This window comes from Ictidomys tridecemlineatus, chromosome 6, assembly GCF_052094955.1.
Source record: "Ictidomys tridecemlineatus isolate mIctTri1 chromosome 6, mIctTri1.hap1, whole genome shotgun sequence".
NCBI classification, from domain to species: domain Eukaryota; kingdom Metazoa; phylum Chordata; class Mammalia; order Rodentia; family Sciuridae; genus Ictidomys; species Ictidomys tridecemlineatus.
This window is the reverse complement of record NC_135482.1, coordinates 160,752,468-160,779,142: the sequence shown is the minus strand read 5'-3', so window position 1 is coordinate 160,779,142 and position 26,675 is coordinate 160,752,468. Positions and strand designations below refer to the sequence as shown.

Here is a 26,675-nt window from a genome sequence, read left to right as displayed (position 1 = left end):
AAGTTCAAAGCCAGTCTCAGCAATTTAGTGAGGCCCTAAGCAACTCAATGAAACCATGTCTCTAAAAAAATAAAATAAAATGATCTGGGGATGTAGCTCAGTGGTTAAGCACCCTTATGTTTGATTCCTGGTACAAAAAAAAAAAAAACCCACAAAGATTTACAGTCATTGTCTAACACAAATATTTTTTTAAATTCCTTTGTCCTCTGAGTATCACATTGGACAAAGTAATTTTTTAAAAGATTCTAGACTTCTCCCCAATTCTCCTTTTTAATTTTGTCAACAATTCAATCTAAGCATATCTGCTGAGTAACATACTTTTTGAGACAGCAGGCTTTATATTAAAGGTATAGAGATAAACAGGAAATTCCCTATGGAAGAGATATAGACACGTAAACAGGTCATCATAAATCCGCCATATGTTCATTCATTCATTCAAGTATATCTAAGAACCAACCATGAACAGGATAGACAACTCTTGCCTTGATGAACTTATGTGCTACCTGTGAGTACTACAATGGAAGATAGCAGAAGATGCCACGGGCTTTTGAAGATGAGCCATAGCAAACCTGATGAGAATAGGCTTGGTAACAATAGCAACTAACCTTTATTGTGTACTTAAACTGTGTCTGGCACATCCAGCAATTGATTTAGCTTTCGAATTAATCCTGAGGCAGGGATAGTATTAATAACATTCCCTATATACAAATGAAGAAACTAAAATATAGATGAAATACCTTCATCAAGCTCAAAAGGTAGTTAAAAGCTTCATTAAGGTTAAAAAGGTAGTAGGTGGTGGGTCTGTGATCCTCAGAGGAGATAACTTTGGAATTGAGCCTTGAAAACTGAGTAGGAATTTGCCAGATGGACACCGAGAGGGGCAGCGAGAGCATTCCAGACACATGGAACTGCAAGTTCACAGAGGTAAACATGTCCAGAAATGCACAAGTCTGCAGGTAGGCTGCTCAGGAGAGGAGCAAAAGTTAGAGCCTGAAAAGTAAGGGCGCTGGGGAGATAGCAGACTAAGAAAGAAATCATACAGCCCCCAAGGAAGAGACTGGAAGAATGGAGGCAAGGGGATGATGCGAATTTTGTGATAATATCAATACGAATACAAATAAAATGGTTAACATGCACCAAGAGCACCCTATACGCCAGACTCAGACTAAATATTTGCAAATTTTATCGCATTCTAGCTTGACTACAACCCGCTGAACAAGGTACTGCTTTTATTGCCTTGTATAAAGGGAGAATGCTAAGCTTTAAAGGGAGCCACCAGATTGTTTGGGAGTCTCCTATTTTTGAGTTCGAGAGCTGGAATTCAAACCCAAACAAGTGTGATTCCAGAGCTGTGTTCTCAGCTGCATGCTCTACTGCACATGTGTTTGATGTGGTGGGGCAGGAGGATGGCCACAGGGCAGCCCAGGAAGCAGATGAAGCAGTCCTCAACCAAAGAGCATCCACCTACCTGTGGGTTGGAGACGAGATTGGGGAAACATGCATACAGAGGTAGCCCTGGACCCTTAGTGAGATCTGGCAGTGAGAAGGAAGGAAGAGTCATGTAGTATCACCAGCTAGCTGTAGGATGAGGTGACTCCATGAACCAGGAGAAGGGGTGGAGATAATCCTAGAGATATAAGTGGGACAAGGGAGAATGACAGACTAGGCTGCAGATGGAAGCATCCAGAAGGCAACCTGATATTTAGGTCTGGAACAGAGGGGAAATTATTACCTTTGAAGGTACAAAATTTGGCCACGAACATTTTGAAGGCGTGAGAATGGTTGCATTGTCTAAGGGGAATGTAAAGAATAAGCAAAGGCCAGAGATGGTCAGAAACCTAGAAAGTCCCAACTATCAGGAAGGAATCCATTTTCTCATCTGTAAAAATACGGAGCTACATTTGCCTTCCTTAAAATCTACTTGGAAAACGTGGAAACAAATTAAAACAAACAAACAAAAACTCCTTGGGAAACAGCTTACATATAAAGCATGTTGTCATTAGTGTTATTTCTGGGGAAAAAAAAAAACTCATCCTCTATCACATGTGAAGTTTTAAACTACTTCTGGGTAGTACATTTCTGAAGAAAAATAATCTAGCTGAATGGTGTACATATTTAGCCATAAATAAAAATAGCACTATAAGTTTATCAGTGTTATTGCCTTTCCTGCCACCCTGAGCCCATGTTGCGGAAGTCAAGTAATTCCACTTGGCTCTAACACAGTTGGCTTTGGATGGAAGTGATGTATGCTTCCAGCTCTCAGGACATTCCATTTTCTAGCCTTATTTATGTTCTTGCTTCACCCTTCAAGCTAAAAGATTAAGCACTGTGTGGCTTACCTGCCTCATCAAGAATCTGCACAAAAGAGCATTTCTCCAGTTTCTTTTTTAAAGCAAAGAAAAACTTCCCAATGTTAACATGTAGCAAAAAAGAAAAAAAAAAAAAAAAAGCCTGTTTGGTCCGCCCTCCCCGGCTGTTGCTACCTTGCAGTTTATGACATACACATAGAGGGAGGTCTGATGAAGTGAAGGAGGCAGCCAGAGAGCAGCTCCATCCCCGTGGAAACCAGGAACCCCTGGGTGCAGACAGCTCTTCCGACTTTCCCGTGCAGTTCTTTTGTGTCACTTTGAGAGGGGCTTGTGGATGATTTATCAATGTGTGCCTGCTCAGGCGAGCCCCACAGGGAGGGAGGACCCAAGCCGAACGGTGGCAGAGGAAGCCAACACAGACCTCACAGTGCTGGAACTGGCTCGACTCTTGTATGCAGTTTTTGAAGTCAGCAAAAGAGAAATCAAATTACTATCATATTATGCTGCTACAAGCTCAGGAAGAGGGGATTTTACACCGGCTTCATTACTATTCGAGAAGCAGCTAGGCACAGAATATCCAAGTATGTCTACCGCATGGACCCCTGAAGACAAATGTAAGTTTTCATGCTGCTCTCATTTTATTGCTGTGTAATTTTCTTTTCTGGTTTGAAATCATGCTTGGCCAAAATGTAATCATTTCCATGAGAATTTCTGGTGTGGAAAGTTGTCTGCTAATCTTCAGGACTTTTTCTTTTTCCTTTTGTTAACTAAGCAACATAATACAAGCTGAAATTCCTGATAGCAGTTGCGGCAATTCAGCCTAAGACTGACAGAACTATAACCCAAAGTATATCCCATTACTATGGGTTTAACTCTGGATGCAATTTTAATGGACTTTCCTAATGTAGACTGTATACATCCTCACTGTTTTGGATTGCATGCTATTTGAACATTACTGTGGCTAAAACTAGGTGATCAGCCTATCCAATCAAATGAGATATAACTAAGAGAGATTCTTAGTAGTTACAAAACTTTTCTTCTTTGGCCAGGATCACATTTGACTTCCTGAATTCTCAAAACTCTGCAACCTCTGTGATAAAAGTTCATTCTGCTTATTTTGCCCTTCTTTGGTGGAAAAAAAAAATACAACCCAACAGAGGACGCCACTAAAATTGTGAAGGCAAGCAATCTAAAGAGCATTGCCATTCTTAACTACTATCATAATAATGGGAGAGGGAAAAGACTGCAAAGGAGTCCCACATGTACATCAGCATCGGCACGACAGAGCTCGGGGATAGAAAGATAAACGTTGAGCAGAGGCTATAACTTGTCAGTCTTTCAACACTTCATCTGCTACAAGTTCCGACTCCAACATGGATATTCTCTGTGAAGAAAATTCTTCTTTGAGCTCAACTCCGAACTCCTTAATGCAATTAAATGATGGCACAAGGCATTATAATAATGACTTTAACTCTGGAGAAGCAAATACTTCTGATGCATTTAACTGGACAATGGAGTATGAAAACCAAACCAACCTTTCCTGTGAAGGGTGCCTCCCACCAACATGTTTCTCCTTACTTCATCTCCAGGAAAAAAACTGGTCTGCTTTATTGACAGCTGTAGTGATTATTCTAACCATTGCTGGAAACATACTCGTCATCATGGCAGTGTCCCTAGAGAAAAAGCTGCAGAACGCCACCAACTATTTCCTGATGTCACTTGCCATAGCCGATATGCTGCTGGGTTTCCTTGTCATGCCCGTGTCCATGTTAACCATCCTGTATGGTGAGTGGCATTAGTTTCCCAGCTGTACCCACACTGATCACAAAGAGCATGTGCATGCTGTTAGCAGGGGCTCAGCGGGTGAACTGTAAATATGAAGGTTTATTTGTAGACCAGGGTCTATCACCATGTTATGCTAGTTACTTAAATTTTAACCCTTAAAATGATGTTTCCCTTGAAAAACAAACATTAGACAACATTAGCTGATCATTTTGGTGTTTTCTATTTACACTTTATGTAGGAAGATAATGATACAAGTTTGTGCTTTAAAACATGGGGGTGTATGCAATAATGATTATAAATATCCCAATATCATCATCAAGCAGTAACTTACCCAAAATTCTGAATCCACTTGATTCTTAATCCTTTACATTCCCATCCAATTATTCCAGACTTAGAACAGTTTGATCTTTGTCACACAGTTTTCAGCACTTCTTAATGGAGTGGTAAAACCTTCCCAATTACCTTGGAACATTTGCAGAGAGAACATTAGTGGTGGAGTGGGTTTAATGTTAAAACATTCAAAGTCTCCATTAGAATAAATGAATTACTCCAGTTTTAATTGTTGCCTGCCCAAAGAAGCTAATTTGGAAAAGTGCCTTTGAGTTATACCCTCAACTCTTTAAAAATGCATATGCATAAAACTCCTCCAGTCTGGTTTGGAGGAGGGTGGAAAACAAATGGAAAGAGATTAATCTTGCTTTCTTCTCAACAGAGTTTGACACAGTCAAACCTCTCAGCGAGTCTGCAAACACTGGGACGGCTTCATTGGGGAGAATGATACTCTTTCCAAAATATGAATGGTACAGGCAGATTTCTCCTTAAACAGAGAGCCAAAGAGAGAACACTGAGGCTGCCGACACTGGCACATTGGCAATCTTCTGGACCTTAGAGATTGGCTAATGAGGTGCCTGTGAGAGGAGATTTTCTAGCCAAGTTTAAAGTCTAATTTTTCTTTTAAAATTCATCTATCCCTGAACAGTATGAAGCGGGTAAGCAAGGGTCACTAATGATCACTGCCAGGCTAACCCCCGCTTCACCATGCAAATGTCACACCTAAATAATTTCATTAAATTTGCCTGTCATTTCCCAGACATTCTGGAGGACTTCTCACTTCTAAAACCCCGCCCCACGCTCAAAGGCAAAATCCAGTGGGGGCGGGAGGTGAGGAGGGTGACTGTGCAGGAACCTCAGCAAGAGGGGGGTGACCGCCCCCAGCCCGGTGCATCCCTCCTTCTCCCCGCCCCCGCCGCCCCCGCAGGATGGGCGGGAGCGCTTTAGCTGGGCTTGGAAGGCGACCACTGGCACCACGGGCTCAGGGTGTAGGGGCGCCCCCTGGCGGCAGCTGCTGGGCTCATGGCTGATTCGGCCCAGATTCCTGCCCCCAACCCCAGACTGGTCCCTATGCCTATGGCAACCTGCGGGGCGCCCAGCAGTCCCACCAAAGGATATGTCCCACCAAACTAAGGTCCGTGGCTGTGGCTGCCTCCTTCCAGGAAAAAAAAAAAAAACACGCTCTGAGAGGCAACATCAGTTGGGAACAGGCAGAGCCTGCTTCCCTAGCTGGGGTTCTTCCAAAGAAGACTTTCTTTTTGCTCAAGTTCTGTCCTGCACCCTTTCCTTTTCTAAATATCCCTTGTGGCTTCTTGGTAGACAGTAGGCTCACATATGCAGAGTTTGCTCAGCTTTTTGGTCTGTGGTAGCGTAAAGGAAAGCGATCTTTATTACAATTTTCCTTCTCTCATGCAGGCAGATCTAACACCACTGCTTATACTGTTAGCAAAACTAATTAACGCTTTATATAACCACTTGCTCCCTCCAGAACACACTGAAACACGGACACTTTGCTTGTGTTCATAAGGCGTCCTCTATCTTCCTAACACAGGAGATAGCCTGCAGTGGTGCCTGGATTGCAATCTTCCAGGGAGATCTAAAGCCCTTAGAATATTTGTAGCCCACCTCTGGCCATCCTTCTGAGAGAATTATTTAATTCAACTGTTTGGCCTGGGCATCAGAGCCAGAGTCGTGTCTAATGCTCACCAGCTGACTTTAATGTGACATCCAGGAGTAAGAATGGCTGTCTGAGTTCTCCAAGTGTGGTCTTTGGACCAGCAGCATCACCTGAGAATTGGGTAGACATGCAAATTTTTCAGCCTGCTCCAGAGTTACTGGATCAGAACCTCCAGAGGTGGGTCCCGCAGTCCCTGTTCTAAGAAGCACTTAAAAGAGTCACCTGTTCCCAGAAGTTTGAGAACTACTACCCTGAAACAAAGCTCAGAGAAAGGACACAAGTTTCCCCATGTTTGAGGTTAACACCAAAGGTATCAGTAGACAATTATTTTTCATTTTTTTTTTTTTTTTTTTTTACAAATAAAGTCCGCATCTGGATTTTTAACCATTTAGCCACTTATACCAATACCATTTATTGCTATTACTGTGAGACTAGATGATAGTTAGGATAATAATACGAAACTAACCTTAGGACTTAAACCCTGAAGAAAAATATGATAGTACAGTGTGAGAGGTACCCAAATAGAGGAACTCAAAACACATCACAACTTTGAACATAATTCATTTGAAAAAGTAGTTTTGCTAGGTGAATAGAGCAGGGGAGAATCCCTAAAGAGTAACCATCCAAGTTAACCATACCACACTGATAATTCTAGACACCAGAAATGTTCAAACTTCATGTTCATCAACCAGGTCAGCAGTACTGCAGTTAAACAGTATTAGAGTTTGTTCAGATACTGAAATTGTCTTGTATCATCCCATGCCACCACTTGTGCCTGTCACCAAAACGGAAACTATTGCCTCAGGAGGCATGAGGCTGCTGACTGATGCTAAGCTTCTCTATTGTAGGGTACCGGTGGCCACTACCTAGCAAGCTCTGTGCGGTCTGGATTTACCTGGATGTGCTCTTTTCCACGGCCTCCATCATGCACCTCTGTGCCATCTCCCTGGACCGCTATGTCGCCATCCAGAATCCCATCCACCACAGCCGCTTTAACTCCAGAACTAAGGCGTTTCTGAAAATCATTGCTGTTTGGACCATATCTGTAGGTAAGCAGGAGCATCTGCTAGACTTGTTTGAAATGACAGTTCATGCCTTCTTGGGAGACTTGTTCTGTTTCATTGCATTGAAACCCGACATTGTGCTGAATCTATTATTTCGGGTGTTGCAAGATTATGCCCTAACATAGTAATTATCAGATTTGCTATAGGAAAAGAAAATCTGTTTATGTCACTGGCTGACGATATTATTTGTATTGCTTTGCCCAGGTAAGAATAAAAATAACAATAGGGACAAAATCAGGAATAGCTGTGCTGTATTCCCCAATTGTCACTTTCAAGTTCACCATTCAGAATTCTGAATCTACCAGAAACCTCTGACTTTATAATCAGTGGACTTATGGTCAATACAAGTGTACAGATGCCCATACCAGAGAACATAAGGCTTCAGGAGAAAGGTACCAGGTTACAACTCAGAGGGAGGTGAGGACAGAGAGAAATGGCAGGACTTGTTTAGGAACCATGCATTTCAGCCTGCTCAGTTCCTCTTGGCCTGTCTCCATTTTTATACCACAGACCACAGGATTTCAACCCACTTTAGTTAGGTGTGTGACAGATGATCAATACTGGCAAGAAGCGAATGTATGTAATCAACCTAAGTCAGGAAATCCCAGGTAATAGAAACCGAAGGGACAGTTCCCAGGCAGCAATATCAATTGTACCCATCACTTCAGCAAGCTTGATTTGTAACCAATGATTCCCTGAGACTTGTTACAAAGTCTCAAAGCTCCTGAGATGGAAATGCCATATATATTTAAGGTCATATGAGTGCCAGTACCTACTTCCATGAGAGGTCATGGGATTTGATGGCAAGTTGAAATTCAAGAACTTGTGTAAAGATGCAACTTTGTCACAAAATACCAATCAATAACAGCCAGCACACAATACAACCTCATATATTTAGTTCCCATTTTTTTTTCCTGCAGTGGGAACTAATATGCAATCAGCAGAGTAGATATCTCCATTTTATAAATGAAGAAACTGGGTTAGTTTCTGCATAGCCCCACAAGTGGTAAGATGTGCAGTGGAATTTTCTTTAATTCTGATGAGAACAGTAACAAGATACATTTGAGTAATTACCAAATTTTTGAAAAGTTTTTTTTTATTTGAGCTACACATTATGGTTTATTTGAACTACACATTATGGTTTATTTGAACTACACATTATGGTTTGTGGTAGAAAATTCTATCACGCTTACTTGATAAGTCAGGTAACCAGAAGACAGAGGTCTTGTGGGTTTCTGAGTCATACCTTCAACTTGTGCCACAGCTAGGACTCTGAGCTTCTAGCACCAAACCCTGCTCTTTCTGCTATGGGTAACCACATTCCTTAGGAAATAATTTTTGCTCCAGGAAAATGCTGTGGTTTCTGGGCCTCTGCAATCTAGGATTTATTCTACTAGGAACAAGAGTGAAAGAGCAATAATTTCCAATCCAAGTTGCACATATAAGCCCCCATGGAGAACATTCTGATTTAATTGGTCCAGAATGCAGCCAAATGATTCTTATGTACAGCCAGGGTTGAGGACCACTGAGACAGATTGTCAGAGAGGGAGATAGAATGAGCAAGGTGGGTCAGGTATAAGGCAAATGAAGCAGTAATTAGTAAAGTTACTCTACTTTTACCCCATACACTATCCCATTGGTGAGACAAACTGGGAGGATCCACCATCTCTTATCCTCAGCCATACCAACTCCCTCATCTTAGTCAAGCTTCATAGTAGTACCATTAATAAAGCTAACAGTTTTTAACATTGACTACAGACCCAGTAAACATCTGTAAATATCTTACAGAAAATCACCTATTGCACATATTATTTATAAACAGGAGTCAACTCAGGTCAGTTTAACTCCAAAGCCTATGCTTTTATCTATTACCCAAAAAGGAATTCTACTTCTGGCTCTTTCTGGCTATGACCCCAGGAGGCAGGAATGGTTATGGGGGTGCTGGCCAAGGGTCATTCATCCATTTGGTCAACAGAAAATTTATTACATATCTGCTATGTCCTTGGCACTGGGCATACTAAAGCTTTTCTTTTCTAAAGCAAATCTGAGGAACGTAATACACATTCAAAAATCTCTCACAGTGCAGTTGGAGAAGTTAGTTAAGGAAATACATAAAACAAGTTACTCAGCCTTTATTCTAGAAGTCTATGGCATGTATGGCTGAAGAGGGAGCAGGTAGGGAATGTGAAAATGAAAACATCAGTTCTACTGAGGGGCCTGAAGAGGCTCAGCACACATATTTTCCTGAATTTTTTCTTCTAGTATTTCTGTTTCTATGGTTATTTTGTTTGTTGCTCGAGGTTTTGTCTTTTGGTTTGTTTGCTCTGTTTTCAATTTAGATCCTTAGTCCAGTTGGAAATTTTTAATTTTCTAGTTTTACTAAGGGATAACTTACAAATTGACGGAATTTAAGTTTCACAATGTGATTGATACCATTTCACAAAATTTAAGTATACCACAATTCCATCATCTCACCCAGTTACCTTTTCTTTTGTGGTTACAACATTTAAACAAATTGCAAGAACAAGTTCCATATTATTAGCTTAGTCACCATACTTTACATTAGATCTGAAGTTACACAAGTTTGTACCCTTTGACCCACATCTCCCCGCTTCTCCTTCATCTGCCCCTGGCAACTACCATTATCTTCTGTTTCTATGAATTTAACATTTTTAGGCTTTGAATTACCAGTGAGATCATGCAGTATGTATCTTTGATTTATTTCACTTAGCATAATGATCTCAAGGGACATCTGTTATCACAAATGGTAGGATTTCCTTTATGACGCCATAAAAATAAAGCATTTCTATTTGCATGTGGTCTCACTTATTTATTACTACCAATAATTAGAGCTTCTTCAACATCTATTGATATAATCAGTTTTTACCTTCAATTTATCAATACTCAGTTTTCTTGATAAATTCTTATTAAGCTAATTTTTTATCCATTTTTTTGGATATATCTTATTTCATCTTATCACCTTCAAGTTGTGGCTTTTTTTTTTAAATTTTAAATGTGTTACCTGTACAAAATAAAGCTAGTTTTTTATCCAGTCAAACTTACTTTTAATTGGATTACTTAGCTCTTTTATATTCAACCCAAGTCAGTATTAGATTTAAATCCACTCTCCTGGTCTCAGTTGTTCTACATTCCAATCTCTCTCCATTCTTGCTTTCTTTTGGACTAATCAGGAATTGTTCATTCATAATCCCCTCCTGTAAACTTGTTAGCTATTCATTTTTACATTCCTTTAGTGATTATAACATACCTTTTTGATCTCAGAAGCTAAAACAATTCCTTGAACACATCTTGTAAATGCAAAGCCTTTAGAACGTTTTTAACTCCACGTATCCCGTTGCTGTGCTGTTTCCTGGTTTCTGTATGTGCATTTCTAAAACCCATAAAATGGCATCACAGCCGTTCTATTGATACATATTTATTTCCCACGTATTGTCTTGTTATTGCTTTTTCATTTCCGTGATTCTGCCTGGCTTCATATTTCTTATGCCTAAGAACTTCCTTTAGAACATCATGGTGTTTGTTTTTTTTTTCTTCTTTTTTCCTTCAGTTTTCGTTACTTTAGACATCTTTATTTTGACTTCATTTCAAGAACATTTTTGCTCAGCTTGGAACTCAAAGTTGGCAGTCTTTTTTCAGCACTTTCTAGGTAGTATTCCAAAATTTCTAAATTATATTCCTTTGTTAGAACCCAGGTGTTAGTCTTCCTGCTGTTCCCTAACCACCACTACCCCTGGCTGCATTAGAATTTGTATTTTAGCAATTTGACGATGATGTACTTAGGTGTGGGTTAGTTTTGTTTTTAGCCTACACTGGTTTTGTGTTGATTCTCACATTTGTCTTTTGTCTCTTTGGGAAATCCCTTGACCAGTATCTTTTGTTCTTACTTCTGACCGTTCTTTCTCACCCTCACTTTTGGGACTTCAGTTTGCGCGGTAGAAATTTCACCTAAGTTTCTTGTGACTCGGCTTTCTCCATTTCCCCCCACCTTTTGCCCCTCTCTTCTTGCCGTAGTCTAGATAATTTTGCCGACTTTTCTTCTAGGTTATTAATCCTCTCTTCTACTCTGTTGCTAGACTCATCTATTTTAATTTCAGTCATTATATTCCTAGTCCAGATTTTTCCATTTGCTTCTTACAGATTTCAGTTTTCTTGTAATAATTCTCTATGTTTTCATCTATTTTCTTAAATATTAATCACAGGTTTCTGGATATCCGAATTACCTGGGGATTTCTATTTTCTGGGTCTCCCCCTCACCTGGATTCTAACAGTGACAGGGATGGTAATTTTTTAAATTAAATATTTGACCCTGTTGATGTTATATTTTTCCAGAGAGGCATCCTGTAGCTTTAACAGACACAGAAAATATAGGTCCCCTTAATCAAATCAGGGATTGAACTATTTTAGACAGGATTTTTGTTAAGAGCTGGTCTATCTCTAGTTTACCCTCACCTCTACACTAGACTCCTTCATGATCCCGGATGACAATCCAGTGTGTTCTCCACTTTGTGAGCTTTGAATTGCAGTTTTTATATCCCCAGCCCCATGAACTGCCACAGACTCTCTAGTCCCTGAGCCTCACTCACCAACTGAAATATGCCTCAAGGAGAAAGAGGGCTCATACCATCCTCTTCCAGTTCTGCTCTTCCCTTTCCTTCAAAATCTGACCTCTCAAATCCTGGCCTCCTTAGTAGCCTTGACGAGTCAGGTTTTTATCTCCCTAGCCCCCAACAAAGGGCCCCGAACTCTACCTTGATACTAATATCGTCCTGCCTTTATGTTTGAATCTCTCCGGTGCATCTTTTCTCATCACTTCATATTTAATACAGTTTAGTTCCCTTGCTTTGAATGCATTTTCATAATTTATAGATGAACTTTACTTTTCAAACAAAATCTGACAGTCTGCCTTTTGATATTGAAATTCAGCCTGTCCGTGTGTACTGCGACAATCAACATCAGTTTTATTCCATTTTGTATTTGGATGGAGTTTTCTTTGTAATAATTCACCTTCCCCTGCCCCAGAGGTCTACTTGCAAATGTTTTCTTCATTTCACATTTCCTTCCAGAGAATGCCCTTTACCTATCCAAACTACTTTGAATTTCTATTAGACTTTTCATTAAAGTCTCATCCCCAAATTACTACACTAACATTACTATTAATATATAAAAATTAATAATCACACTAAATTATTTTGTCATATACCCCCGAGTCCCAGTTCAGTTCACAGGGGTTTTTTTTTAATAATTTTTAAGTAACCTAGTGGTGGGTCAGATATTTTCAAACAAGTTAAAAATTCAGAAATCACAAATATAGACCAAATATGAAAGATGTTTAAAATGGCTAAAATCAATATAAGCAAATTCAAAAGAAAAATATTTTTCATGTATTTGATGCAAACACCAAAGGTTGATTTTTTTTCAGTTTTGTATTTTAATTTGTTATCTATGACAGCAGAATGTATTACAATTCATATTATACATATGGAGCACAATTTTTCATATCCCTGGTTGTACACAAAGTGTATTCACAACATTTATGTCTTCATACATGTACTTGGGGTAATGATATCCATCTCATTCCATCATTCTTTTTTTTTTACCCCCATGCCCTGGCCTTTCCCCTCAACCCTATCTAGAGTTCATCCAATCTACCCATGTTCCCCACCACCACCACATTATGAATCAGCCTCTTTATATCAGAGAAAACATTCAGAATTTGGTTTTGTGGGATTGGCTAACTTCACTTAGTATTATCTTCTCCAACTCCATCCACTTAGCCGAAAATGCCACGATTTTATTCTTTTAATGCTGTATAATATTCTACAATTTCTTTATCCACTCATCTGCTGAAGGGCATCTAGGTTGGTTCCACAGTTTAGCTGTTATAAATTGTGTTGCTATAAACATTGATGTGGCTGTGTCCCTGTAGTATGTTGTTTTGAAGTCCTTTGGATATAGACCAAGGAGTGGGACAACAGGGTCAAATCGTGTTTTCATTCCCAGCTTGCCAAGGAATTCTCCATACTACTTTCCACATTGGCTGCACCAATTTGCAGTCCCACCAGCAATGTACAAGTGTGCCTTTCCCCCCACATCCTTACCAACACTTATTGTTGTTTGTATTCTTAATAGCTGCCATTCTGACTGGAGTGAGATGAACTCTTAGAGAAATGCAAATCAAAACTACTCTAATTACTAGAGATGTTAAGATACAAACAGCACCTACATTTTGATAAGAAAAAAAAGATGACAATTCAATAGGTAAATCAAACAGGCAATTCATAAAAACGTAATTTAAAATGGACAATTAGGCTCTTGAAAAAAATGCTCATCCTCTTTAGCAGTCATGAAAACATAATATAAACCAACCAGGTAATAACATTTTTCACCCATCTGATCAGCAAGATAAAGTGAGTGAAAATACCCCATGCTGTTCTGGAGCTGGTACGTACTCACATCCAACTTGTGCAAATCGAATTGTTGGTTCTTGGACAATCTAACAAATGCTCTTAAGATGTGACCTCCCAAACCCATTTGAGAGAATCTATTCCATTGAAAACCAAAAGTACATATAGGAATCTTTAACACAACAATTCTAAAGTGTAGAAAAGTAGAAAGGTTGGGTTGTATTTGTATATATTAATTTTATATGTTACAGCATAAATTTGGAGATCTTAAAAAATATTGAGTTAGAGCTATTTGATATTGAAGTAGAAGGATGTATATGATGTCAAATTTTTTTTTCTTTAAAAAAGGAAGTTTGGGGTGGCACGCATGATAGGAGCCGATTCTGATAAAACAGTCATCATAATGCATAGGGATATGTATGTTGTAGCACAGAGAAACTCTCAAAAGACTTCACACTTATCAAGATGAAATTTAAAAGGATGGCAGGATTGTTACTTTCTCCCTTATACACTTCCATATGGCTGTATTTAGCACAAATACTATTTACAAAGTGTTTTGCATGATCAATAATGAAATGCTTACCTCTATCAGGTCAGATTAGGCATCCTCGAGCAGGTGGCTGACCTGCAAGTTTTGCTGGGATCTAGCAAATGGCGACCTTGAAAAGCACATCCTAGACTACTCTCGTTTTCTTATACTAGGTATTCCTGATACTTGCTTCGGCTTCTCCCCTGAGTGCTACCAACAGTGTTGTCATTCTATGGCTCACCTAGGCTTCCATCCAATTCTGAGAAAAATGAGCATAATGACAAATTAATTGTGTTTTCCATTTGTGAGCGCCTCCAAGTAAAAAAGTGATGGCAAAAGAATGAAGTATTACATTAAGAATGATGCTGGGATTCTCTGTGGGTTTCACTTTCCCTTCATCAACCAAATTCCTATGATCCTAGGTAACTGGGACTTCAGTACAATCTATGGATCTATTGGGGGGCAGGGACCTTTCCTCCCAGTGACTGCCTTGCTAATGCCTTATGGAAAAAAATCAGATGCCAAATTATTTACCGTCTTTAGCAAAGGTATATATTAGATGGAAAAAGTGAAAATGACTATTTTCACATTGTCGTTTTCTGGCAGACAAGCAAAGACATCACTTGAAATTCTTTTTCCAGAAGTATTATTTCATTTCAGAAATATATTTGTACTCATGGGGTAATTTTGAAGTGAATCTAAATAAAAATGTTTTCCTCCCTCAAGGCTAAGTAAGCATGGCCGTGTATTTTCTGCATTATTACTTTTGTAATAAAAGGCAAGCTGTGTCATCATCACAGCTGTGACACCATATGTAGAATCTTGAACTGGAAGCTTAGGTCCTCGGATGAGCCTCTTGCCTTATCAGTGTGGGTCTTATAAGGAAGCTTTGAGGGATAGTAAAAGTGTATCTTACTATAGTTTTTTTTTTTTTTTACTTTTATATGGAATTTCATCATCTTTGCAGGTTCATGAGCAAACTTAGATTTTGTTTCCTACAGTTGGATGCTCATGTTTTTACTGTAGAATTTAGCGATTATAAGCAAAAAGTCCAGAATGCCTTGATTTGAATCCTAGCTCTATCCCTTATAAGCTCTTTGACTTTGAGCAAGCTACAAAATATTTTGGAGCTCTTAAAAATATCGAGGTAGAAATATATGCAAAAATATTCAATCTCTCTAGCAAATAGAGAAATTCAAATCAAAACTAAGAATTCATCTCACTCCAGTCAGAATGGCAGCTATTAAGAATACAAACAATAAGTATTGGCAAGGATATGGGGGGAAAGTCTCGCTCATACATTGCTGGTGGGACTGCAAATTGGTGCAGCCAATATGGAATGCATATTGTGCTTTCCATTTGTGAGCTCCTCCAAGTAAAAAAGTGTCTGATACATATTTGGGTATATTTCTAGATTTTCTTTGCTAGTTGGTCAATCTATTCCTTCATCTGTAATATAATTTTGAGGACATATAATTTTTATTATCTCAAATCTAGACTTCGTATTTATTCAGACTTCTCTTGACCACTGTCATTTCCTTATTTACAAGTTTTATAAATCAGCTTCCATCCAGTTCTAGAAAAACTACCCCTCCCTTTTTTCAGAATTGCATTCAACTTTATAAATTGACTTTCTCAACCTTTTGGTTGATAGACTTCTGGAGTTTCTTTAATTCGTCTGTATCCCTATGTCCCTTTTTGCATTTTTTTCACCCTTGATTTTTATGTGGAATGTAGCAAATGTACATAAACAAATATAACTATGTAAAAATCTTGGCACTTAGGTTGAAAACATGGATCCACAACTTAGGTCAGAGAGGAAAGACAGGAAAATTGCACATATTTCACTATCATATCTTTTTTGGGGGGGGAATGCTTGAAAAAATAAATCAACTGAATAAAATGGGCTCAAAACCAGATGGTGTTCTGTCAGCCTTGCTGCCTAAATTGAAACATCCAAGGAGCCACCTGGGACCGTCTCCTCTGGGACCAACTGGTTTATGCCCAATTCCCTCAGTGCCTGTGAATCAACCTGAGAAGTAGATTAGAGAGACCCTTCTGGCAACCAGGACAGGAGAGCTGTGGGCCCCCTTTCTGGCTCCCGCTCCTAGGTCATATGGAAGGTGAAGATCTACCAGGATTCAAAAGGGAACGTAAGTCTAACTCTTCTTTCCTGCAGTTTATCTGCTCATTTTCTCTCCTGGAGTAAAGAAATGAAATTACCTCCGATTTTTCCTTTGCCTTTGTTTTTGCCCCACCACACCGCATTAACATCTAGCTTTAGGCACTGCCCCAGCCTGCAGGTGGGAGGATCAGCATTCAGGAACAGGGATGCTCACAGCCAGGTTGAGCAAGGATGCAATCCATCCCTAGAGTGTTGCAGCATCATGCTTTCGCTCTCCAAAACCAAGGTTCCATAGGGCCACCACCAAGCAGGCCCCTTTTGTCCCTTGAGTACAGTGACCCTTCCCATCATCTGTCCATGGGTACAGAAGAAGTAGGGACATCTTGCCTGGCCAGCTTTTCTCATGCTTAAGAGCACAGTTGGGTAAGAGATATCACAGAGAGCTTAAGCTCCTGGAGAAGATGTCCTTGGTTGTCCTTTAGTATACTAACTTATGAGTGACGAGCAATAATGACCCAGGCAGCTCAGAGCCGGCCAGAGTGACAGCTGACTTCTCTCTGCATGGTAGACTCTAGCCACAGCCATGGAACAATGTGCTCAATAACACAGCACTTGGTAGCTTACACACCCCACAGCCACTGAAAACTAGTGAGAGAAAAAAAGAAATGATCAGACAAAGGAAAAATGCTTTCTCCTTTGTCTTTTGGTTTGGCCTGGTGTTTTGACTATGAATTTCTTTTCTTTTTTTGGAAAAAAGGACTATTGTTGCTTCTAGCTATTTAAAGCAGAAGAATAGCACCCATATGCCCAAGGGCTGTGGCAGGAACCCATAGGTTCTTGAGGTTTCTAGTTTCTCCAAATCTATCTGGAACAACAGCAAAATTTTCACCAAGCCAGGAACTATGGAAGACCATCTGATTTTGTTTTCACCAGCACCTCTAGTGACCCAGCACCCCTCCTCAGTCCAAAAAATATCCAGCTCTGGAGAATGCTGGTGACCAACCTTCATTGTTGCTGTGCTGATTTGAACTAGAGCTGCCATAGAGTCCCACACTGTGGATTGGGAGGCTCCATCTCTGATGTTTCTAACCTTAGCCAGATCCTCATCATTGCTACAAATTCTTTATCTTTAGTGCATTTAAAAAAATTTTTTTTAGTTATACACCGAAACAATATTTTTTATGTGGTGCTGAGGATCGAACCCAGGGCCTCTCATGCACCAGGCAAGCGCTCTGCCACTGAGCCACAACCCCAGCCCTCTTTAATGTATTTTTAATCAAGTCTTTTTCTATTGAGATTCTCTTCTCAACCTCAGATTGCCACTCTTAAGTAGATGACCTTGTCCCCTTCTCTTTAAAAAAAAAAAAAAAAAGCCATCATGTACAATTTCCTTTCCTAATCTACTTCCACTTCTGAATTATACCCATGTTCTTCCTTACCTCCTGTTTCTACCTCCCAGCCTTCCCCCAAAGAATCAATTCCTTTGCATTTCTTCAATTTAGATCAATATCCCTTCAAATTTCTACTTTTGCTTTTTCCGTTGTCTCTTCTCATTCCTGTCTAAAAGCACCATCCAGCTGCAACCTCCTTCCCTTTTATTGCTCTTGTCCATGGTCATAAATGCTCTCCTAATTTCCAATCAAATCTGAAAGACTTTGTACTCAATTCCACTCCTGGGTATACATGCAAAGGAAATTAAATCAGTATGTCAAAGAGACATATGCACTCCCATGTACATTGCAACACTATTCACAATACCCAAGAAACAGAAACAACCTAAGTGTCCATCAACTGATGAATGTATTTTAAAAAGTGGCACATAATATATATATATATATTATATAACAGGACCACTATTCAGCCTTAAAAAAGAATGAAAGCCTATCATTTGCAACATGGAGGGAAACATTATGTCAAGTGAAATAAATCCAGGCACTGAAAGACAAATGCCACATGATTTCATTCGTATGCAAAATATTTTAAAACTGGTCACTTAGAAGTTAGTAAAAGAATATTGATTACCAGAGGCTGGAGCAATTAGGATGAAAAGGAATAGGGAAAGGTCAATTGGAGTACTAGGTTACAGTTAGAAGCAAGATGTTCTGGTGTACTGTTGCACAGTAGGGTGCCTATAAGTAATAATGTGATGTATATTTCTAAAAAGCTAGAAGAAAAGAATTTTTAGCTTTCACCACTAAAAAATGTTTAAGAAGATATGTGTAACCTGATATAAACATCCATACAATATGTATATGTATCAAAAACACTTCATCGTATTCCATAAATATGTACAGACTTATGTTTTTATGTATAAGTTAAAAAGCTAATTTTTAAAATGCTGACCCTTTGCCCCCTTTATAGTCATGAATCTTCCAAAGGAGAGTTGGATTTAACTTGCCTTCAAAATGGTCTCTCTCATTCTTGAGTTTCATTGGCAACTCCTCAGTGAATTATAAATCCAATAATAAGTCAAACAGTTAAATCATATATTCAAGAGTCCATTCTCACCATGAAGGAGCTGATAGTTCAGAACTACAGAGGAGACAAGGTGAAGGGACCCTTTGTCCCTCCGTGCCTCTGCAGGCTGACATCCAGTCGTGGTGGTAACTCGAGCTGAGGGTCCTAAGGCAGCCACCCCCGATTTCAGCCCTTTGAGAAAGCCCCTCGGTCCCCTTCCACTTGGATATTCGTTGACCCTTTGCAATTCAAGCAATTGCCTTAAACCCTGCTAACTTTTGCTGCAGTTTTATCTTGTATTTGTTTCAATCCTTTAAGTTCTTTCTCCCTAAGCCAGATCCCATCTGCCATCTATTTCCCAGAGGCATTTGAAATACCAATCATCCTTGGTATTTTTAAAATACCAATGAAATGACATCTTTTTCTTTTCAAAGGTTATGAATTGTTCATCTTTTTAATCATTAAATGGGTTTTTTGAGTTAGACCTATACTCAGACACAATTGGATCCACATAAGAAAAAAGTGTATATGAATACATTTGTTATTTACTATTTTTTTTTTTTTTTTAGTAGCAGGGATTGAACTCAGGGGCACTCAACCACTGAGCCACATTCCCAGCCCTAGTTTGTATTTCCTTTAGAGACAGGGTCTCACTGAGTTGCTTATTACCTTACCAGTGGCTGATGCTTTGAATTTAGGATCCTCCTGTCTCAGCCTCCCAAACCGCTGGGATTAGAGGTGTGTGCCACAGCGTCAGACTTTACTATCTCTTTTATTCATTCAACTCCGTGGATCTTTTCAAATGTCTCCTCCCTTGGCTTCTCTCCCCTCCCTGATCATCTCTGTGGCTTTTGCAGACTGCTATCTCTTTTTCTTTTTCCTTCTTTCTTTTCCTTAAATGTTCGAGTCTTCCATAGAACCATCCACCTTTTCACTTCCCATTCTCCTTATTTATGCCGAGTCCTCTCCGTGTCCATGGATCCAGCTGTTACAAACCTACTCAACTGTTTTAAGCTATATTCTGGCTCACAGTGCTCCTCCCGCTCACCCCAGGGCTTCAGTCTCTTGCCTTCAACTACCTGAAGGACACCTCTAGCCAGAAGACCTACAGGAACCTCGGTCCTACCAGATCAAATGCTGTACTCATGGCCTGGCCACTTCTCCTCCTGAAGTCTCAACCTCAACATAACATCAAATCTACTCAGTTGATACCCACATCACTCCCTTCCTCACTTCCACATGCAAGCAACTGACTAATCCTTTCATTTTTATTTACTGTTTCCTAAGTCAGTCTCCTCCTTCCATTCAGCCTTCAACATATGTCCTGTGCTACTGTGACCTCCCCGCTCCACAGGTTCCCTGCTCTCCTTCTCCACCTTGCCCCCGAGATCAACCTCATGAACTGCAGGTTGAAGTAGTCACTCTCCTGCTGGAGGCCCTTTGAGTGCTCCTGTTGCCAGCAGAGTACAGACCCTTAAACGCAAGACCCGCAGTCCCCACAGATCTGGCCCCTGCCCACACCTCTATTGTCTCACTTAACCACCACACTCTGTCTCACCTTTGATTTTCCAGATACACTGGTTAGCGTCAGGTCAGTTCACTCTTACATCTTTATTTAATTTTCTGCTTGAAATGCCTTCTCATCCCTTACCTGGCTAACTTTTATTTCCTTCTATTCTGGCACCCCCTCCTCTAAGAAGCCTCCTTCCTATGTGCCCTACTTTGAATCTTCCATGGCCCTTTATGAACTATCTTTTCACATATTTTATTGTAACAATCCTGTTTATTCTTCCACTTGGTCAAAAGCTTCCGAAGAGCAAGAAACAAAGAGCAAAACAAAAATACATTTCAACTTGCTCCCAAACTATATAATAGGAAATGCCTATCCAGGCATGCAGGCATTCAAATATTAATTTCTGGAGTCTGACACAGAAGGTACTCTTGAAAGAAATTTTATTAACCTTGTGCTCAGTTTCAAAAGCTGTTTTTGGATTGCTTTCCTACACTTTAAACCGAAGACTAACAATCATAAAAATAAACTTATTTTTCTACTTAATATCAACTATGTTATAATCATTATAAATGCGCCATTAGTTGAAGCTATAAGAAAAAACTGTCTGAGAGTTTCATTTTGTTTTACTTTTTCTCTACTTGTTGGTGAACTTTAGTTTGAGATTTTTCAGATTTCTTTAGAAAGCATTCAAGAAAGCCAGGTGTAATACTACACATCTGTAGTCCCAGTGACTTGGGAGACTGAGACAGGAGGATTCCAAGTTCCAGGTCAGCCTCAGCAACTTTACTAAACCCTCAGCAATGAAGACAGACCCCAATACAAAAAGGACTGGATTTATAGCTCAATGGTAAATTACCTCTGAGGTTCAATTCCCAATACAAAAAAAAAAAAAAGAAGTATTCAAGAATCTTTGAGTTTTCTCATGTCAGAATCCAGTTCCATATCAGGAAGCTTTCTCTTCTTTAAATTGATTGTATACACAACAAGAAATAGTCTAAGAAGAGGTATAATATCTGCTGTCCCTCCTTTGTCTCAGAACCTTACCATTCTGGCTACTTAGTAATGGAATCTCCATATTCCACAGTCCAAGCATGAACTTTGCAAGTTTAGATTATCATCTTTTTCCTTCATCAAAGAGTCATTGCATTTTGGAAAGCTGACCTATATGAATCAAGTTTCAGTAAACTCGTTGATTTAAAATGTAGGTATAGATTTTCCTGGGTCCATTCACCTACACAGGACCTTCCTTTCTGGTAGGAGAATCCTCTCAAAAGACCATATTAAATAGCAGTGCCATTAATGAGGGTCCATTAAAGATCCAGGAGTTTCACAAGGATGCAAGGGACATGGTGAAGATCAAATGCACATAAAACCATCTAACAGAAGGTTCAACACACGATCATGAACGTTTTTCTTTAAATATGAATGAAAATACATGTTTACAGCAAACAGCTTACAACCTAATGGAGAAATAATCAGCTATAGCAGAAAACAGAATTTGCCATTGCACTAAAAATATAAAGAACTCTGTAAAGGTCCAGAACGAGGCAAGATTTTATGAAAAGGGACATGTTGTCGGCAAAATGGAGGAGACAGAACTTCCCAAGGAGAGAGAATAATGTGGGAGAAAGACATTATGACAGGGGCTTTAAAAGCAAAGCATAGAAATAGCACGAACTTGCAAAAAATATCCTTTAAGGAACATCTAACTCTAAAACTGAGTCCCTTTTCCACTCTGGGAGTATTTATAATCAGGACCAGCTATCTAGAATCAGAACATCTTTGATGGTACTGGAAGAATGCTGAAGATTTCCTAGCTGTTGGACTCATTTTCAGTATTTTGCTATCATCAAAATAGCATCATACCATTAATATTATATTTTTTAAGATTAGTGCTAGCTCACACTAGTCACACTGAAGAGCAGTATTTGATGACTTTTAGAGAGGTATTTGGGGATCATGGATGAACAGAGAGTTATATTTCTATTAGACACATTTTCAAAATCTTTATTCCGGAGAAGCACTTCTAGGAAGATTTCAGAACATTTTCTGATGAAACTTTTTGGTTTTTATTTCAAAAACTGGCATTTTCTGGCTTTCATTCTCTGTCTTCGGTTATGGATCTGTAATAGCTTTTGCTTTTACCTTAAGGATTTGAGAAACATGAATTATACTGGCACTTTAAAGAAATGTGAAGTCTTCAAAGTCTGTTAGTTATCCAGTTTTTCTCATTTTTTAAATTAATGCTTGATTTCAGAAATTGGGACCACTGGCTGTGGTGAAGTGTGAAGTTGACCAGGCATATCTTGCCCAATTTAAATTGGAACACACCCATAAGATCCTTTAGGGTAACAATCACTAATGCTAAAAATCCTTTAAAGTCTCTTAAAACGTGAATTAATTCATCTTCTACATTTTTCTATGACTCATTGATTCCTTTTCATATTCCTGCTCTTTTATTAAATCCCAAATGAATCACCATGAAGGTTTATGTCAGTGACCCTGTTACATACTGTGTGACCAGACTAATTCCCATGCCGCTTATACATTTGAGATAGAAACTTTGGAGACCCTCCCCCCCCCAGTTGACATAAAAATCAAGTCTGACTACTCCAGAGTGCTCTTTATTTCTCTAGTAGGTCAATTACTCTGTCTGTGGTAAGGGCAGTTATTTATTAAATGTGTTTCGTCTGAATATTCAATCTTATCTGAAATAGAGACATGATTCTCAATTATTGCCTGTGCTTGAGGCAATGAGGTTTTATGTCTACCGATTTTGTCTTAAGCACAGACTTCTGATTGTCTGGCATATTCACATGATGTGCCAGACACCTCACACCTTTAACTTCTTGTAAATTCTTTGTGTGTATCCCAGGTACACTAGCTCTCCAACACATTCCTACCCCAGTCTGCCCAGCCAAGCATCCCAATACTTATATGTACATTATGTGTTGAGTGATAGAAATTCAGACCCTAACCCTGTCCTTGTATCACCGTTTTAAAACAGACATGCTTCCTAGATGTATTCAAAGACATTTTGTGGATTGGTTTTGCTCTTATAACCACATATTAGTGTCTGACCTATATAAGAAGAAATATAAACATGTATATGTGTATTATATATGTGTATATCCATATGCATGTATGTATTCATTATTCTAGCTCAATTATTTTGGTTAAATAAATGAATGAATGAGGTAGGGGAGGAAGAGAAAAAAATAAAAGGAGGAACAAGGAAATGAGGAGGAGGAAATAGTTTCTTCCTGACAAAGTCATTTCTAAAGGACAATGTCCTCCCAGGCCTGCGGTGTGCATATGGGACCTGACTTGGAAAAGAACAAATGAGAGTTTTGGATGGACATATCTGTAGTAGCTTTTCCAGTATTTTCAGAGACTTAATGTCTGTTTCCATGGAGATGGTTTGGCCAAGATGGTTGTCAACAGAAGCCAAGAATGCAAAACATATACCATGAGAATTTCACATTCCAGCTGCCAGGCAAAAGCTGGCACTTTTAAGTTGCACTTTTTGTCTTTTCAATAACTTGGTGCTTTAAACTCAGCAGGAGAGCACCTTATTAATTCAACCAAGAAATATTTTCATTAAATTAATGAGGTTTCATTTTTGACTGTTTACATTTCCCATAAAAGTGAAAGCAATTACAGGGACAGTTTTAGCAGAGAATTTTCCTCGGGGGAATGGACAACTTCAGGTTCAGGTTTGGCCTTCAAAACCCCTCAACCTCTAGCCTTTTTCTCAGTGAACTACGTTAGCCAGCACTTGCTCACCTGCCTATTGTGAGGTATTTTATTATGTTTGAATGAACCATTTATTGGAATGTTTAAAAAAAATACCTAGAAACAATGAAAGAATGGGTTGTTAAAGTGAAAGATTTCCAAGCATCCATAATAACCATTCTCAGATAAGTCTGAATGGAAAATTCAAGAACACATCACCTTTGTATGAGAGCCCACTTATGACTTTTCTGCAAGAAAGTAACGAAAAGTACATAAGAATTAGTGAGAAATGCATATTGTTAGAGCCAGTTCCTGGGTGATCTGATTCCTTAGACTCTGAGGAGCACTACCTAAAATAAATAATCAGTTAAGGATTGAGCAGAAATTGAACATTCTATAAATTGCACAGCATGAGTACTTGGTTTTAAAATTGTAGGCTTTTCTACATTCATATATGCTTGCTTAGGCAAGCACTTCCACTACTGTACAGAGTGGTCAGATAATCCATGGAATGGTGCATATTAGAATTTTAAACTCTCAAGGGCAGGGCCTGTGTCTTACCGTCTTTGAATTCATCACCACTAACACAATAGACACTTAATAAATGCTAAAACTGGCCATTGATGAGCTAATCCTAATTCTCTCAAGCAGGTGTATTGCCCTTGATTTTTTAGAATTTTCTCTCACGGTAACTTTGATTTAAAGTCCATGTTTAGGAGTTTTCATTTCTAGTTGGTGAGAAGGTAGAAAGGGACCTTCTCACATCTCAAAGAGCTCCATATTTTAACAATATTACTTTCCCTTAACAACACTACCAGAATGCAAGAGGAGAAATATAAGATACAATTAAAGCGATTTCCCTGGTACTGTTTTGAAACAATTCAGAAAAATCAAGCAGTTGAAAAAAAAAATCTTAAGTCTTATGAGGGATTTGTCCAATTAAATTACATTTGATAATCTTTTTCAGTAATCATTTCCATTTTCTGCTATTAGGTCAACACCAAAAATTGTCATCTAGCCTCTGAACAAAGATGTTTTTGTTCTGTTAGCAAGGAATTCTACTTGAAGTTTCCACATGACCTATAGAGCCAGCTGGGAGTGCAAGGATTGAACCCCTTTGGTTCAATCCCCCCCCCCCAAAAAAAAACACCTAGTGATCTGATTAGTACACATGATGTCACCTGCAACCCTCCTTCCTGTCTGCCAACCTGGAAAGTCCACTAACACTTTGTAATTATTTTGAAATAGAGTTTTCTCTTGGTTGAATAAACTAGATGGTAGACTGTATTGAAATAGCAATGCTAAATAGTCTATTTTCAGGATGGTATGCTTGTTTTTGTTTTCCTTTTCCATGATAGTTGAATGCAGAACAGAAAATTGATTATTTTGCAACCTGACCAGTGGCTCAGCAACCAGAAATAGGATAGCAATGGAATTAAACCAGGAGAGAACTGACGGGCCAGAAGGGGATCTTTTTTAACCCAGCTTCTGCTTCAAGTAGAATTAAATAGATAGCAATCAAAAAAGGAAGCAAGGTTTTATGATTGATTTCCCTTTTGATTTTGGTCAAAATTGATCCATATAATTTATGGGCTAGGAACAGATTTTCACCAGGATAGAATAAGAAATATTACTGCCTTTATATCTCCACATCAAAATTCCAGCATATGCCAAAGTTCAGTGATTGATGAATTGAGATCAATTCATAGTGTGAAACGGGATCATGGGTTTGGTTAATTTAATAGATTAATAGTAACAAGATAGTAGCATTTGGAAGACATGTCTTCTAGCACTATTAGGTGTGCATGTATAATACACAGTAATTCACAGTTTGACAATGAACTAGAGATTGCACCGAGTAATGAAATGAGCAGAGCCCCAAGACTTAGGAGTCTGGACTCCTGCCTGCTTCTGTCAGCTTGCAGTCTGTACACCTCAGTTTCCTCATTGGCAAAAACAACTACTGAATTCCTAAGTTAATGTTAATGAACCTTGAAGTTTCCATAATAAATGAGACTATTTAAATCTCAATCAAAACTCAGTATGGAGTTTCTATAATTTCTGTAAACTATTCTCTTTGGATTGAAAAATACCGACATTCGAACAACATAGACATTAGCAGTCTAAAGTTGTATATAATTGATACAATTCTAGGATAAAGGGACTCCAAAGTTATTTTTCAAATTACTAATTGAAATGCAAGGTATCGAGCTATTTTTCATTTTCCCTTTTTTAAAAGCTGAATAATGCAACAGCAGTAGAAATATTTTAATCCTAGCGCAGCTATTTCCATTTTTATATTTTGTCTCCCACATACAACATATCTCAAAGTTGCAACAATATCTCATGCTGGTCTACATTCTGATCCTTTTATATAATTTTGTACTGTTGACATATTTCTGTTTTTCTGCATGGGCCTCTTCATGACTAGTGCCTACAGATTATTATTTCCTCCTACTGGTCATGATCTATTAATTATTCTTCCCATGGTTTCTAGTTTGATTAGTAAAAAATTAGATCAACTGGTACACTCAAAACTAATTTGGAATTTTTTCCAACTTTTTTTCTAGTCCTATAATAGTCTGTATTTGTCCTTTGAGTTTCCACTTGCTTGTAAATATCTCGGATATATTTACCTAGGCCCCAGTACTTTTCTCCATTAAAAAAAAACCTATTTGATCAATTTAGAATTCACACTTCTTAAACCAAATGAAGGTATATATTC

The 26,675-nt window shown here is 38.8% G+C and overlaps 1 protein-coding gene and 1 long non-coding RNA gene across 5 annotated transcripts in view; one reads left to right on the top strand and one right to left on the bottom strand.

Moving 5' to 3' along the window:
• Window positions 1–26,675, bottom strand: part of LOC120888457 (uncharacterized) — a 575,667-nt gene that overhangs the window by 474,186 nt on the left and 74,806 nt on the right. The gene's annotated exons all lie outside the window — the stretch shown is intronic.
• The window catches only part of Htr2a (5-hydroxytryptamine receptor 2A), a 60,178-nt gene continuing 35,978 nt past the window's right edge, over window positions 2,476–26,675 (top strand). For 2 of the 3 annotated variants that reach the window (XR_005732109.2, XM_021729744.3), the window contains exons 1-2: window positions 2,476–4,094; window positions 6,951–7,151. Coding sequence is in view for 2 of the 3 variants with exons in the window: in XM_021729744.3 (XP_021585419.1) it covers window positions 3,683–4,094; window positions 6,951–7,151 (613 nt within the window). In the remaining variant the exon portion in view is untranslated. The remainder of the gene's footprint in view (window positions 4,095–6,950; window positions 7,152–26,675) is intronic. The other variant, XM_005330191.4, reaches the window with a different exon arrangement.